The sequence below is a fragment of the Oncorhynchus mykiss genome, chromosome 3 (genome assembly GCF_013265735.2).
Source record: "Oncorhynchus mykiss isolate Arlee chromosome 3, USDA_OmykA_1.1, whole genome shotgun sequence".
NCBI classification, from domain to species: domain Eukaryota; kingdom Metazoa; phylum Chordata; class Actinopteri; order Salmoniformes; family Salmonidae; genus Oncorhynchus; species Oncorhynchus mykiss.
The window spans coordinates 65294236-65305686 of record NC_048567.1 but is presented as its reverse complement, the minus strand read 5'-3'; the positions used below and the strand labels follow the sequence as shown (position 1 = coordinate 65305686).

Sequence of the window (11451 nt, the reverse complement as noted above, 5' to 3'; positions counted from 1 at the left end):
TCTGCTCGCTGGTCACCATAGCTGCACCCACCCGTAGCACGCATTCCAGCAGGTACAGTGCCTTGCGAAAGTATTCGGCCCCCTTGAACTTTGCGACCTTTTGCCACATTTCAGGCTTCAAACATAAAGATATAAAACTGTATTTTTTTGTGAAGAATCAACAACAAGTGGGACACAATCATGAAGTGGAACGACATTTATTGGATATTTCAAACTTTTTTAACAAATCAAAAACTGAAAAATTGGGCGTGCAAAATTATTCAGCCCCTTTACTTTCAGTGTAGCAAACTCTCTCCAGAAGTTCAGTGAGGATCTCTGAATGATCCAATGCTGACCTAAATGACTAATGATGATAAATACAATCCACCTGTGTGTAATCAAGTCTCCGTATAAATGCACCTGCACTGTGATAGTCTCAGAGGTCCGTTAAAAGCGCAGAGAGCATCATGAAGAACAAGGAACACACCAGGCAGGTCCGAGACACTGTTGTGAAGAAGTTTAAAGCCGGATTTGGATACAAAAAGATTTCCCAAGCTTTAAACACCCCAAGGAGCACTGTGCAAGCGATAATATTGAAATGGAAGGAGTATCAGACCACTGCAAATCTACCAAGACCTGGCCGTCCCTCTAAACTTTCAGCTCATACAAGGAGAAGACTGATCAGAGATGCAGCCAAGAGGCCCATGATCACTCTGGATGAACTGCAGAGATCTACAGCTGAGGTGGGAGACTCTGTCCATAGGACAACAATCAGTCGTATATTGCACAAATCTGGCCTTTATGGAAGAGTGGCAAGAAGAAAGCCATTTCTTAAAGATATCCATAAAAAGTGTCGTTTAAAGTTTGCCACAAGCCACCTGGGAGACACACCAAACATGTGGAAGAAGGTGCTCTGGTCAGATGAAACCAAAATTGAACTTTTTGGCAACAATGCAAAACGTTATGTTTGGAGTAAAAGCAACACAGCTCATCACCCTGAACATACCATCCCCACTGTCAAACATGGTGGTGGCAGCATCATGGTTTGGGCCTGCTTTTCTTCAGCAGGGACAGGGAAGATGGTTAAAATTGATGGGAAGATGGATGGAGCCAAATACAGGACCATTCTGGAAGAAAACCTGATGGAGTCTGCAAAAGACCTGAGACTGGGACGGAGATTTGTCTTCCAACAAGACAATGATCCAAAACATAAAGCAAAATCTACAATGGAATGGTTCAAAAATAAACATATCCAGGTGTTAGAATGGCCAAGTCAAAGTCCAGACCTGAATCCAATCGAGAATCTGTGGAAAGAACTGAAAACTGCTGTTCACAAATGCTCTCCATCCAACCTCACTGAGCTCAAGCTGTTTTGCAAGGAGGAATGGGAAAAAATTTTAGTCTCTCAATGTGCAAAACTGATAGAGACATACGCCAAGTGACTTACAGCTGTAATCGCAGCAAAAGGTGGCGCTACAAAGTATTAACTTAAGGGGGCTGAATAATTTTGCACGCCCAATTTTTCAGTTTTTGAGTTGTTAAAAAAGTTTGAAATATCACTTCATGATTGTGTCCCACTTGTTGTTGATTCTTTACAAAAAAATACAGTTTTATATCTTTATGTTTGAAGCCTGAAATGTGGCTAAAGGTCGCAAAGTTCAAGGGGGCCGAATACTTTCGCAAGGCACTGTATATCTCACTTGTCACCCCCAAAGCCAATTCGTCCTTAGGTCGCCTCTACTTCCAGTTCTCTGCTGCCAATGACTGGAACGAACTACAAACATCTCTGAAACTGGAAACACTTATCTCCCTCACTAGCTTTAAGCACCAGCTGTCAGAGCAGCTCACAGATCACTGCACCTGTACATAGCCCATCTATAAATTGCCCAAACAACTACCTCTTCCCCTACTGTATTTATTTATTTTGCTCCTTTGCACCCCAGTATTTCTACTTTGCACACTCATCTACTGTCAAATCTACCATTCCAGTGTTTTAATTGCTATATTGTATTTACTTCGCCACCATGGCCTATTTATTGCATTTACCTCCATTATCTCACATCATTTGCTCACATTGTACATAGACTTATTTTTCTACTGTATTATTGACTGTATGTTTGTTTTACTCCATGTGTAACTGTGTTGTTATATGTGTCGAACTGCTTTGCTTTATCTTGGCCAGGTCGCAGTTGTAAATGAGAACTTGTTCTCAACTTGCCTACCTGGTAAAATAAAGGTGGAGAAGAAAAAATAAATAAAATGTATAGTAGTATCTGTCAGATCTGTGAACACTGTTTGATGGGGAAGGAGCAAAGGGCTGAAAACTGAAATGGAACCAGGCTACAGAAGGTGACCGAGGAGGGGAAACTAAACAGGGAGGTGACTGACCTGCTGGATGCCCAGGCAGAGGTAGAGGATGCTGTCAGGGGCGTAGCGCTCTCCGTTGGGCCGCCGTACCTCGCGGACGAATCGGGACAAGGCCAGGCTGAGCTCTGACGCTTTTAGAGAGAGCAGGTTACTCTTCGACCAGGCCGGTGGAGATTCTGAGGACAAATAATTATAATCTCTTACCAATTTAATTATATAGCACCTTTCATACAGAATGTCCAGTGGTTCCAAGTGCTGTATGATAATAGTTTCTGTGGGCGGAGCTTACTCACCCTGCTTGAGCCTGTCTTTCCCTTTAGTGTCACCTGATTGGTCAGTCGAGGACAGCACCCACCGTTTCCAGGCGTTGACCCCGTAGTGAGACCTCAGGGGTAGCGAGCGCCTCTCTGTCATAGGGGGAGAGGGGTCTCCCTCTACAGCTCGCCTCTTATGTCCCTGAAATAAGCACACAGCCCTATGAATGAGACTTGTAATGTCTCGGTGGAAGCCTTCGTGTGGGAGATCTTATCCACTCCACCATTTTATATGTTTATCTTCATAAGAACATCATTCATGGTTTATTATTTCATGTTCTCGTGAAAAAAAACAATCACAGAGTTTATTTTCAACTGCAGTCCCTGGGCAGGTTGTGAACAGCAATAGAGTTCTAATCGTTGGGCACACTTCTGCTTCCAACTGGAGCGAAATGAAAGGTTAGGTAGATGAAAGGGGTCAGGGTGGTTAGAGTAGTGTACCTGTCTCCTGGCTCTGGGTACCTCATCCTTCTCCTCAGCCAGGAGAGGGGGTAGGTTGAACCCCATATCCACGTCCAGGCTCTCGAGTGTAGGAAAAGGGTCTGGGGTTAAAACAGGACAGACAGACAGGACAAACGGACACAGGTAAGGGATGAGCCAATTCAAAGCCCACCAGACTGGAGTTTGACAGAGGTAGGCAGAGCTAAAGTGAGCCGGACTGAGCTGAACCAATCTGGACCGAACTGTGCTGTGCCAAAGCAAGCCAGACAGATGGAGAGGGAGGTGAATGAGTGAATTAGCAATGGCCTTTACCAGAAGGGGTGTGGGTGAATTGAATCATCAAACAGCTGTTGCTCCATAACTACCTTCTCTCTAATGAACACGTAGTCCAGAGCTGCTGGTCACGGGCTCAGTTAGCCAGGTTCTTAGTTGTATTATTATTGTATTCCTATATTACGTAGTTTTTTTTATTGTATTCCTGTATTAGCTAGGTTCTCTATTGTATTTTTATTGTCTTCCTGTATTAGCTAGGGTCTTTTTTGTATTATTGTATTCCTGTATCAGCTAGGTTCTTTATTGTATTCCTGTATTAGCTAGCTTCTCTATTGTATTATTTGATTCCTGTATTAGCTAGGTTCTCTATTGTATTATTATTGTATTCCTGTATCAGCTAGGTTCTTTATTGTATTCCTGTATTAGCTAGGTTCTTTATTGTATTCCTGTATTAGCTAGGTTCTTTGTTGTATTCCTGTATTAGCTAGGTTCCTTATTGTATTATTGTAGTCCTGTATTAGCTAGATTATTTATTGTATTATTATTGTATTCCTGTATTAGCTAGATTATTTATTGTATTATTATTGTATTCCTGTATTAGCTATATTATTTATTGTATTATTATTGTATTCCTGTATTAGCTAGGTTCCTTATTGTATTATTGTAGTCCTGTATTAGCTAGATTATTTATTGTATTCTTGTATTCCTGTATTAGCTAGGTTCTTCATTGTATTCCTGTATTATCTAGGTTCCTTATTGTATTATTTTAGTCCTGTATTAGCTAGATTATTTATTGTATTATTATTGTATTCCTGTATTAGCTAGATTATTTATTGTATTATTGTAGTCCTGTATTGTATTCCTGTATTAGCTAGGTTCTTTATTGTATTCCTGTATTAGCTAGGTTCCTTATTGTATTATTGTAGTCCTGTATTAGCTAGGTTCCTTATTGTATTATTGTAGTCCTGTATTAGCTAGATTATTTATTGTATTATTATTGTATTCCTGTATTAGCTAGATTATTTATTGTATTATTGTAGTCCTGTATTGTATTCCTGTATTAGCTAGGTTATTCATTGTATTCCTGTATTAGCTAGGTTCTTTATTGTATTATTGTATTCCTGTATTAGCTAGATTATTTATTGTATTATTGTAGTCCTGTATTAGCTAGATTATTTATTGTATTATTATTGTATTCCTGCATTAGCTAGGTTCCTTATTGTAGTCCTGTATTAGCTAGATTATTTATTGTATTATTGTATTCCTGTATTAGCTAGATTATTTATTGTATTATTATTGTATTCCTGTATTAGCTATATTATTTATTGTATTCCTGTATTAGCTAGATTATTTATTGTATTATTATTGTATTCCTGTATTAGCTAGGTTCTTTATTGTATTCCTGTATTAGCTCGGTTCTTTATTGTATTCCTGTATTAGCTAGGTTCCTTATTGTATTATTGTAGTCCTGTATTAGCTCGGTTCTTCATTCTATTCCTGTATTAGCTAGGTTCTTTATTCTAGTCCTGTATTAGTTAGGTTCTTTATTGTATTCCTGTATTAGCTAGGTTCTTCATTGTATTCCTGTATTAGCTAGATTATTTATTCTAGTCCTGTATTAGCTAGGTTCTTTATTCTAGTCCTGTATTAGCTAGGTTCTTTATGTATTATTTTATTCCTGTATTGGCTAGATTATTTATTGTATTATTATTGTACTCCTGTATTAGCTAGATTATTTATTGTATCCATGTATTAGCAAGGTTCTTTATTATATTATTATTGTATTATCTAGGTATTTTAATGTAATTCTACACCTGGCCTTCTGATTATAAATACACCTAAATAAATCCCTTTGTCTGATATGCTATAATATTTTAAAAAACACCCATGTCACATGGTGATATTGTTTAGCACCTCTCCACTGTACTGAGAGACAGAGAGCAGTCAAATAATATCATTTTCCACAATAGAGGACAGGACTAGAAAGTGTCTCACAGTGTCAGGGTGGTCAAATGCTGCTCAGTAGTCGTACCTTGAGGAAAGTCGTTCTCCAGGTCCAGATCTGGTTCATACTTCTCCTCAGCCTCCGATTCAGAGCTGCTGTTACTGGAGCTGCTGCTGCTACTGGACCTGGCCTCTCCTTCTCCTCGCTCCCTCTTCACATTCACATCTGAAACAGTCACACAAGATATCAATCAACATTTCATCTGTGGCAGCTTGCAGTGATGAGGCAGAGAAGTGCATCCCATTCAGCTAGACAAAGATGCATACCGGTAGCCATGGATAAAGAAGCGCCATGGTTTGTTTCATGTCCTCATATAACAAAATACCAATCACAGAGTTTCAGGATGTGAACAGCAATAGAGTTCTAATCATTGGACACGCTTAAAAGTATTTGAGTCACGCTTGATTTAGTTTTGAGTTTGCACTTTTGGAACTGTGGATGTGAAGTCCTTTGTAGCTAGGTTGGTAGAGCATGGTGCTTGTAACGCCAGGTTAGTTGATTTGATTCCTGGGACCACCCATAAGCACAATGTGTTCACGCATGATTCTAAGTCGCAGAGTTTGCTAAATGGAATATATTAAGTCGGTACCCGGCTTTCTTTCTGTGTGTGTGTGTACCTGGCTTCTGGTCTTCTGCAATCATCTCAGCCATGGAGAGGTCAGCCTCATGGGGGTCAGTGGGGACTTTGGCCTTCAGCTTGTTGATGGTCTGGACAATCTGCTCTGTGCCCTGCAGTGTGGTGGGCAGGAACACTGGCACTGGAACCTGGGGTAGGAGGGAGAGACAGGGACCACTGACTGGTTAGGGACTGTTTTTGTGTTAAATACTGGAAAGACTCATTTGAGAGTAAATATCTACTCCACCTTATCCATGGTTGTCCTCATATTTACAAGATGTGAACAGCAAAAGAGTTCTAATCATCGGACACACTTCTGCATAAAATTATTCCGGATTTGCACTTTTGGGACTATTCCATTGGTTCCATGGAGCCCAGGGTGTTTCTTACCGGGACAGGTAGTGTGATGGGAATGGGTGTGATCTGAGCGTAGAGGTTCATGGGGACTGGGATGAACACAGGTACAGGGATGGGCACGGGAATGTACTCCCTCTTCACCCAGTCATCCTCATCTGGAGACAGACACACAGGTCAAAAGGTCAAACCAAGGACATACTACTTTGTGAGAGACATAATGTGCCACACAGTTTGACCTTCGATTTCCCAAACAGTAATATTGAGGTGTCTACCTGTCTGTAGGAGCTTGCTCTGCATGTGTGGTTTGCAGTAGGTGGCCTTGGTCATAGTGAGAGGCTTGCAGAGTACAGCTTTATTCTTCACATCCTTTAGGATCCCTCCACCGGTGTACGGCTGACTCAACATCTAGGAGATAACAGATGATACTTGTTAAAGAAGGACAATAATATTCCTTACCTTACAGTCAGCTGTGCTGTAACGATTATAGGGTTGTAACATTAAGTACTTTTTCCTCACCGCAATGTTGGTTGCCTCAGTTTGTATTCCAAATCCTGTCAATAGAAAACATGGTTCAGTAAGTCAACCACACAGATGCACTTGTTTTCAAAAAGTCTAAATGCACACAAATTAGTACCAAGTCTGGTGTTCTCTGGGCCCTTCTGCGTTGCCAGGTTTGGTTCGTTCTGCTGGCAGTAAAAGCGGAGGAGACACTGCTGGTCACAGAAGTGCTTCATCTCTGCTCTCCACTGCACCGACTCAGTCAGGTTCCCTTGTACCTTACAGCAGTCACAGCGTGCCGCCTGGTGGACATAACAGGAAACACATAAATCACCTCCTGGATGCACAATTTTGAGAAATATGATTTTTCATAGTGAGACTGATTTAGGTACGCGTTCTGACCTTGTAGTACCACTCGTGGAACTTCTTGGCGCAGGTTTCACTGCAGAAGTCCCTGGACACCCCAGCCAACTGCCTGGTCACTCCTCTCTTACACAGCTGAGTGCAGTAGTTACAGGTGACACACTTCAGACCCAGCCGCTTGGCAAAGTCCTGCTTGAAAAGCAGCTTACAACCTGAGGGGCAATAGGGACAACAACGTTTAGAGGTTATATGATGTCAATGCTCAAGTGACAAACACACTTTATACACTCGGGTGTTGTCTGGGTAAAGTAGGGCTGGGCAATACGGCCTAAAAAAAAAAATCTAACTTCTGGGCAATTCACGATATATATATACATTTAAAAGAAAAATATTCTCTAAATAAGCTTTGTTAAACAATTAAAGGTCAAATCCACTGCATTAAAAACAGTCAGCAATAATCTAATGAATTCAGGTCTTGTGAAGTTATATCTAGGCTGAATATAAGTCTTCCACAACCATAAGACCCACTCATTTTTTATTTAACCTTTATTTAACTAGACAAGTCAGTTAAGAACACATTCTTATTTTCAATGACGGCCTAGGAACAGTGGGTTAACTGCCTTGTTCAGGGGCAGAAGACAGATTTGTACTAATAATGTAATTATTTTATCAAAATAGATCAACCTGCTTTTTTGCAATAATCACTGATCTGGCTTTCAAGTCTGTCCATTAAAATACAATTGTTATTTCAAATTTAACCAGAACCATGCATAATGCACATTCACTTCTGGCAGGCATTAAGCTATAGAAAATTAACCCAGATCTCAAACAATCTCTCAAGCACAAGCTCGCATGCTAGTGAGTAGCCATCTAATCTTTATATTTCAAGTTTAGCCAACATGGATCTGTTTGCTAGCTAACAGGGTAGTACAGTTGAATGGTTATGAACACACCCTTCTGTTCGTCTCCAACTGTAAGCATGTCCACTTTGTTCAGATGTTGAAATCTAGTGGCCTGCCTTATTTCTCAGAATGAGATTGAGTGACAATTCTATATACAGTGGGGCAAAAAAGTATTTAGTCAGCCACCAATTGTGCATGCTCTCCCACTTAAAAAGATGAGAGAGGCCTGTAATTTTCATCATATCAACTATGACAGACAAAATGAGAGAAAGAAAATCCAGAAAATCACATTGTAGGATATTTAATGAATTTATTTGCAAATTATGGTGGAAAATAAGTATTTGGTCAATAACAGAAGTTTATCTCAATACTTTGTTATATACCCTTTGTTGGCAATGACAGAGGTCAAACGTTTTCTGTAAGTCTTCACAAGGTTTTCACACACTGTTGCTGGTATTTTGGCCCATTCCTCCATGCAGATCTCCTCTAGAGCAGTGATGTTTTTGGGCTGTTGCTGGTTAACACAGACTTTCAACTCCCTCCAAAGATTTTCTATGGGGTCGAGACCTGGAGACTGGCTAGGCCATTCCAGGACCTTGAAATGCTTCTTACGAAGCTACTCCTTCGTTGCCTGGGCGGTGTGTTTGGGATCATTGTCATGCTGAAAGACCCAGCCACGTTTCATCTTCAATGCCTTTGCTGATGGAAGGAGGTTTTCACTCAAAATCTCACGATACATGGCCCCATTCATTCTTTCCTTTACACGGATCAGTCGTCCTGGTCCCTTTGCAGAAAAACAGCCCCAAAGCATGATGTTTTCACCCCCATGCTTCACAGTAGGTATGGTGTTCTTTGGATGCAACTCAGCATTCTTTGTCCTCCAAACACAACGAGTTGAGTTTTTACCAAAAAGTTATATTTTGGTTTCATCTGACCATATGACATTCTCCCAATCTTCTTCTGGATCATCCAAATGCTCTCTAGCAAACTTTAGACGGGGCTGGACATGTACTGGCTTAAGCAGGGGGACACGTCTGGCACTGCAGGATTTGAGTCCCTGGCAGCGTAGTGTGTTACTGATGGTAGGCTTTGTTACTTTGGTCCCAGCTCTCTGCAGGTCATTCACTAGGTCCCCCTGTGTGGTTCTGGGATTTTTGCTCACCGTTCTTGTGATCATTTTGATCCCACGGGGGGAGATCTTGCGTGGAGCCCCAGATCAAGGGAGATTATCAGTGGTCTTGTATGTCTTCCATTTCCTAATAATTGCTCCCACAGTTGATTTCTTCAAACCAAGCTGCTTACCTATTGCAGATTCAGTCTTCCCAGCCTGGTGCAGGTCTACAATTTAGTTTCTGGTGTCCTTTGACAGCTCTTTGGTCTTGGCCTTAGTGGAGTTTGGAGTGTTACTGTTTGAGGTTGTGGACAGGTGGCTTTTATACTGATAACAAGTTCAAACAGGTGCCATTAATACAGGTAACGAGTGGAGGACAGAGGAGCCTCTTAAAGAAGAAGTTACAGGTCTGTGAGAGCCAGAAATCTTGCTTGTTTGTAGGTGACCAAATACTTATTTTCCACCATAATTTACAAAGAAATTCATTAACAATCCTACAATGTGATTTTCTGGATTTTTTTTCCTCATTTTGTCTGTCATAGTTGACGTGTACCTATGATGAAAATTACAAGCATCTCTCATCTTTTCAAGTGGGTGAACTTGCACAATTGGTGGCTGACTAAATACTTTTTTGCCCCACTGTATGATTGTGTTTTATGCTTATTGCAAATTTGTAAAACACAGACTAGACAGCTAGTATAACAGTCTTCGGCTAAAATGCTGCTAGCAGTACTTGGTACCACAATGCCACGCGCGACAACCTTAGCATTCCTTTTCCAGAGTCAATGTTTATTGATACTCCCGTTTTAGTAGTGTCTGCTCTGCGCTCAATTTGAATCATTAGAAAGGTTAACTTCTCCTCTATTACAGTAAAATAATGTCTCAATGTGTTTCAGTCTCCATATGACCGATTCTGTTGGACCAAAAACTCAAATACAAATAGCGAGTTGAAACCGTTTGTCAGAGAGGAAGAAGTGATCGCTCATCTTTGTTGATGTGAGTGGCAGGAGGAAGGGCTTGGTGTGTTTGTGTAAACTGAAGGAAGAGGCAATGCGAGGTGTTTCACTCTCGCTAAAATCTTTCCAAAATAAACCCAATGCGTTTAAATGGTCTAATTTTGGACCTAATCTTGTCGCTTGCCTTCCCGCCTTTGGGACGACTGCCATTGTTAGGACAGAAGCATGTGCATCTCATCATTATATACAGATCTCTGGTGTAAATGGGAAGGTGCGTGCAGCACAGAAGGAGAGAAGGAGACAAGCGGACATAAAACGAAAAATACAACAAAACTTGATTCTTGCAATATAGGCATTTGGGACATCACCCAAAAAAACATAAATGAGAATGATTCGAATTCCTTCGACCTATTGCCCAGCACTAGGCTAAAGTGCCCAGGCTAGTGGCAGAACATGTCAGGGACATGGAGAAATATGGGATGAGGACAAGTATTATTCACTCTGGGTTCTCTCACTCTCCCAATCAAAACAGACTAGCTGACAAGGACACAGGTTAGGGAGTGAGGGCATTGTCAGACCTTCGCTGCAGAAGGGCCTCTTGACCCCAGAAAACTTGACCGTCTCGTGGAGCGTCTTCTCCTCCTGGCAGTACTCGCAGAAGGTGACGATGCAGTGCAGCTTCTTGTAGTCCTCACAACATATCTTACTGCAGAACTGGTACACTTTATCCTGGGGGGAAAAATACATACCCACACAATGTTAAATGCTCCTGCATATTTAATTGAGGCTTGACCACTTGATATATATCCTGGACACAGAGGGAGAGGTTGAGCATGTACACTCACAGACTTCAACAGAAAAGGTGTATAATTAACTTTAATGCTCAATTTTCTGTTGAAAATTTAAAAACATAAAATAAAACTAAAAATATAATATAATTGTGTTATATAAACCAAGTTCATGACCACAAAGTGAATGTACCTCCCACTCCAGGGTTTCAGGCTTCAGGCTGAATGCTCCTCGACAGTAATTACATTTGAGCTGGATGTTGTGGTTCGTTGTAGACAGGGGAGTCTGTCCATTGGTTACTGTTTGAATGTTTGCATTCTGAAGAGAGAGAAAGAAACATTTCCTTAAGCTGCAGGAAACTAGATAAGGTAAACAGAAAGTGAGGGACTTCTTAATTGTTTAGTTGCACTGCACAAGACATGTTCTTTCTTATTTTTATTTACTCCTTTTTCTCCCCAATTTCGTGGTATCCAACTGGTA

At 40.9% G+C, this 11451-nt stretch overlaps 1 protein-coding gene across 1 annotated transcript in view; it reads right to left on the bottom strand.

The window, feature by feature from the left end:
• The window catches only part of zmym2 (zinc finger, MYM-type 2), a 50967-nt gene that overhangs the window by 5480 nt on the left and 34036 nt on the right, over positions 1–11451 (bottom strand). The window contains exons 8-19 of the mRNA XM_036974930.1: positions 11164–11289; positions 10761–10911; positions 7253–7425; positions 6987–7152; positions 6869–6903; positions 6625–6757; positions 6386–6507; positions 5997–6144; positions 5407–5544; positions 3102–3202; positions 2640–2802; positions 2368–2522 (exon numbers count right to left, since the gene is read on the bottom strand). Coding sequence (XP_036830825.1) covers positions 2368–2522; positions 2640–2802; positions 3102–3202; positions 5407–5544; positions 5997–6144; positions 6386–6507; positions 6625–6757; positions 6869–6903; positions 6987–7152; positions 7253–7425; positions 10761–10911; positions 11164–11289 — 1611 coding nt within the window. The remainder of the gene's footprint in view (positions 1–2367; positions 2523–2639; positions 2803–3101; positions 3203–5406; positions 5545–5996; positions 6145–6385; positions 6508–6624; positions 6758–6868; positions 6904–6986; positions 7153–7252; positions 7426–10760; positions 10912–11163; positions 11290–11451) is intronic.